At 32.9% G+C, this 4,785-nt stretch overlaps 1 protein-coding gene across 3 annotated transcripts in view; it reads right to left on the bottom strand.

Moving 5' to 3' along the window:
* The window catches only part of LOC102671673 (serum response factor homolog), a 17,085-nt gene extending 12,703 nt beyond the window's left edge, over positions 1–4,382 (bottom strand). Inside the window, exons 1-2 of one of the 3 annotated variants that reach the window (XM_031512457.1) lie at positions 3,241–4,382; positions 1–553 (exon numbers count right to left, since the gene is read on the bottom strand). In XM_031512457.1, coding sequence (XP_031368317.1) covers positions 1–553; positions 3,241–3,717 — 1,030 coding nt within the window. In that variant the 5' untranslated portion in view covers positions 3,718–4,382. The remainder of the gene's footprint in view (positions 554–3,240) is intronic. The other 2 variants (XM_031512459.1, XM_031512458.1) reach the window with 2 other exon arrangements.
* Between the last annotated feature and the right edge of the window lie 403 nt (positions 4,383–4,785).

The following is a 4,785-nucleotide window of genomic DNA, read 5'->3' as shown; positions in this document are numbered from 1 at the left end:
GAGGATGGTAGGCGGCGTGATGGGGTGGCAGAGGCGAGGGACAGGATTGTTGATAGGGGCCACCGGCTAACATGGGCCCAGGACTGGAACAGGGTACCAGGTGCGAGCTCGGCGAGCCCGCGTGTGCATGCGCAATCAGGTGCGCGTGCTGCGCGTGCGAGGGTGGCGCGTGCTGCGAACCCGGCGGCGGTGGCGGCGGCGGGGGTGGCGGATGGCCAGGAGGACCTCCGGTCGGCCCGCCACCAGGATATCCGCCGTGCAGCGAGCCACCGTGCGGCGAGCCATACACCAGTTGCCTTACTTTCTGCTCGTCGTCCGCTATGTTGTAGGTCAATTCTGTCTCCTCAAACCCGGTCGCGGACATCCTCTGGTCACCGGAGGAACCGGAGGCGGGCGGGTCCGGGCTGTTCAGGCAAGTCTGGATCAACGCTTTCCCGGCTTCGCTCGTTATCATCGGCTGCAGTTTTCGTGTCGCGAATGTATACACATGACCGGTCTCGCTTGCTACGAGGAGCATCACTTGTGTACCTGTCAATGTCGACAGCTCGTACGCCTGCAATCAAAGATAACGATTAATTAGGGATGTCTCGGGATTTTTCTCGACTCGTATATTTCAATCGAGTATTAACGAAATATTTTATTTGAGCTTTTCTCTTCTTTCCTTTTTTTCCCCCCTTTATTCTCATCTCTTTCGCTTTTTTGATTTTCGTTTATTCAGCTCGGTTGAAAGCGATTTTAAAATCGTGTGAACAATCGTGTATAATTTTAATTCACGAAAGATGTTTAAAATTTTTAAATATTGAATCGTGAACAGATTCTTTTTGAACAGATAATATATATTGTAATTAGTTATCAAGACATCTACTCGAAGCAGAAAGCCAGTTATGAAACTTATATTCATTCATTAAATTCAAATCTTTTTATGAAAAGTATTATTACTTTTTCATTGAATGTATGAATTTGAATAGTCGACGTATATCACTAGAATATCACTGATCGATATAAAATGCACTTATGTAAATCATAATCGCCTGCGCAATCATCAATACCATGATTTTTATATTAATTGAAAACAAGAATATACGATGAAAATTCTAAATACATATGTGATTCTTTATATTTAGAGATATCTCATAATAACATAATTATCAAGGTTTATCGAAGTCCTTCTTTTTTTTTTTTTTTTTTTTTAATAGAAAAGCTGAAATTCTCATGACAATATACCTACATTGTATATTTAAATTGAATATAAATTGTAAAAATTCAATTTGCTAACAAGAAACTTACTGCTCGAGGGAGAACAGCACTGCGGCACGAAGATGAATAAACATAGTGAAAAGTTATGAAATCGTTGTATTTAACTTAGATTAGAATATTGCCAGCTATTTACAGTTGAAGAAAGTATTCTGCAAAATATTATGTAAAATAAAAATAAATAGTATTTATAACTTGCAATGAAATTCTGAATAATCTTCTAGTCATTTTTTGTAATTTGTAATTAAAATCTTTTAAATTTATTCTATCTATAAATATCATAAGTAAAAAAAGTGAAATTAGAATTATATTTTATTTTCATTTTCAATGTAGTTTTTATCATATCTAAATCGTATTTAAAATTTAAAAAGCAGATTTGTATTATTAAATTTATATTCATACAATTCATTTTCCTATTATTATGTATCTTTAATTATTGATTGATAAATATAAAAAAATCGATCGATAATCACAAAAAAATTTAATTATTACTTTATGACATGTTACTATAGATATACATATATACAGATGAAGAAAGAGCTTGCTATACAAATATTTTTAAAATTAAAGAAGATTTTTACTTCTTTATCTCAAAATTATATATTTTTATATCTTTGAAAGTAAAAAAATCAAAATTTTGTTGGCAGTATGTAATTCTTTTAATACTACTTAAATTTAAATTTTAATATTTAAATTTATACTGTTGATTACATAATACCATTGTTTATTTTGAATTTCGTTTAAATTTTAATTTCTCTCATGAAGTTATAAAACAGTTATGTCAGTTTCGTGTCAAAACATAGCTAATTATAGAGTCCCGTCTTTAGAAAAGGGGAACAATCTATCTTTGGTTTTCTATATTCGTATGAAAGATGCACAATTTGCCTTAGGTTCTTCTACGGATTTAGAAACACCGGCGTTTTGATCAAACAAACAAATGTAATGTAATTAAATTGACGTTAAAATTAAAAAATCTATCACGAAAAAAAATTTCAAATTATTTTTGATATTATATTTATTAAATTATTCTTCTTTTTCTTTTTCTTTTTAAATAAAAAACATTAATTTATACTTGAGCATTATTTTTGTTAATATGAAAATAATATGAAAATAAAATTCTAATCATTAATAATGAAAACAAAATTAAAACTTAAATAAACATAAATATTAAGATATTTTATAATGAAAAAATATTCATTACTGAAATATAAAATACAATGTTAATATTATCTATATTATTATCTATATTAATATTATCTATATTATTATCTATATTATCTATATTATTATCTATATTATCTATATTATTATAAATAATTCATTATAATCATTCATAGAATTGATTCAGAAAACAAAATTTTGATATAAAAAAGGAACGAAAAATTATATAATTTTCTAACAAACATAAAATTTTATCATATAATTATAACTTTTAAATATAATATCATACAATATCAAATGATAATTATATAAATATAAATAATATAAAATTAATTACAGTTGATTCGTAAAAGAAATCATATAATGATTATTAAAATTTCTTACGAATTCGTTTTTGTAATATCAAAGACATAATTAACGTGCGATTGTTTTGTTCAGTGTATTTTAATCCAAAATACACAAATACATTATTGATGTACAAATGCACGATAGCGAAAGCACAATTGTCACTCATAAATCGCGCGCTCGCAAAAGTCATCGGCATATGTTTGATTTGCGCAATCCACGCAACCACACATCGATAGTACACGTTTCTCTTTGTTCTTATGCGTCACATGTGAAAGCTAACTTTTCATTTGCAGCTTGTTCTATGTATTTTCTTATCTTATATGAATACACTTGAAACATCACATTGGCTATACAACATTTAATAATCACACTAGATAATTGATTTCAATGATAATTTAATTGATTGATTATCAACGAATCCAATACACTGTGTTTATATTAACAAAAAATAAACTGACAAGTTAGCCGAATACGAACCTTCTTCATAATTCCAGTTTTCCTCTTGGAGAAGGTAGTGTACCTTCGTAGTTTATTATCGATGTACTCCATTTTAATTTTGACCCGTCCTTTGGTCTTTTTACCATTTGATGGAGGTGACTTTTTCGGTTGACCCAAACTTGTAAATGATTCCTCAAGATTATCAGGAACACAATCAGTAGACATTGACATGCCTTGTTGTTGCGAAAGAGCTTGCCGTGCATTGCTGTCATCGTAACAAACGTCCGAAGTGGTCCTCTTGATACCCCTTTGTACAGATCCCACGCCGGCGTTCGGTGCGCCTGCAGCGGCTGCCGCGGCCATCATGGTGGCGCCACCGCGGCTTATTTGAGAAGTTGTAAGTTGGGAGGTGGACGGTCGGCCGTACATTTCCGAGCCAGCGTCGCTGCCTATCATCCCCATGCTGTATCCAAGACTTGCGTACCGACTATCTCTTCCGCCGCTAGGGTTGTCCATTACGGACTCGCACACATTTATTCCCTTTCCCTCGGCCCTTCTCCGCCACGGAATCGCGAAAACTCGGCGCAATGTTTCCCACGTGATCAACCATCTAGAGGAACACGGGACAACAACGCGCACTGCACGAGCGCTCCCCGCGAACTGAATGCGCGCAGAGTATCGTAACTTGACCTACGTGCTAACACGGTGCCTCCGTATGTTTCTGCGCAGCTGTTACCCCCACCAATTTCTACGTACGCGGTAAAAAAGTAGTCCACTCAATCGAAATAGAGTTTCCTGGAAGAAGATCTTTAAAAATTTCTTCGTAGAAAAATAAAAATTATCCTGGAGATTTTGGATTCACCGATAAATATCTTGTGCGTGACTTGAATATTCCAAAATTTACGGCAAAAAGATTGCGCGGAGTGGTACAAGAATCAACGAGAGGGCGTCCCCGGCTGCCATATTTAGAAGTAGACGTTACCATATTAGGGAAAGTTTGCCAAATATGGTGAACAGAGGTGGTCCTTCCTTTTCAAATGATCACTCGGCGCGCCGGGACAAAACACCAATCCAACTGACAGTAGCGTTTCCTGCACGCCTCTCCCCTCCCCCACCTTTCTTTTACCGGTATGTCCTTCCTATTTCTATATGCTTACTGAACATACGGCTGATAAGCAATTCTGTGCTTTGATTCGCTATTTCTTATAAAGTATTTTGAAATTTTTATACTTTCATTAACATTTGTTTATATAGATCGATTTTTCATTTTTCGTTTATGATATGATCAAAAGTTAACAATAATGAAAACGTTAATCCTTTTTGTAAGACAAAATGTTTAACTATATCTTATATTGAAGTATTATTTAAATATTATAATTATTGTTGTAATATTAATTATAATTTTGATTAATTTTGATAAATATCTAATTAATATTATCATATAAATTATGAATGTATAAATTATGTTTTAATATTTGTATTTAAAATTATATTTATTGATAATTTTAATTAATTTTAGAATTATTATAAAATTGAATACTACTATGAGAACAAAATATTCAAATTTAATTATATATACACATA

Source organism: Apis dorsata, unplaced genomic scaffold, assembly GCF_000469605.1.
Source record: "Apis dorsata unplaced genomic scaffold, Apis dorsata 1.3 scaffold_437, whole genome shotgun sequence".
NCBI classification, from domain to species: Eukaryota; Metazoa; Arthropoda; class Insecta; order Hymenoptera; family Apidae; genus Apis; species Apis dorsata.
Note: the sequence above shows the minus strand (reverse complement) of the source record. Positions and strands in the feature narration are given on the sequence as shown.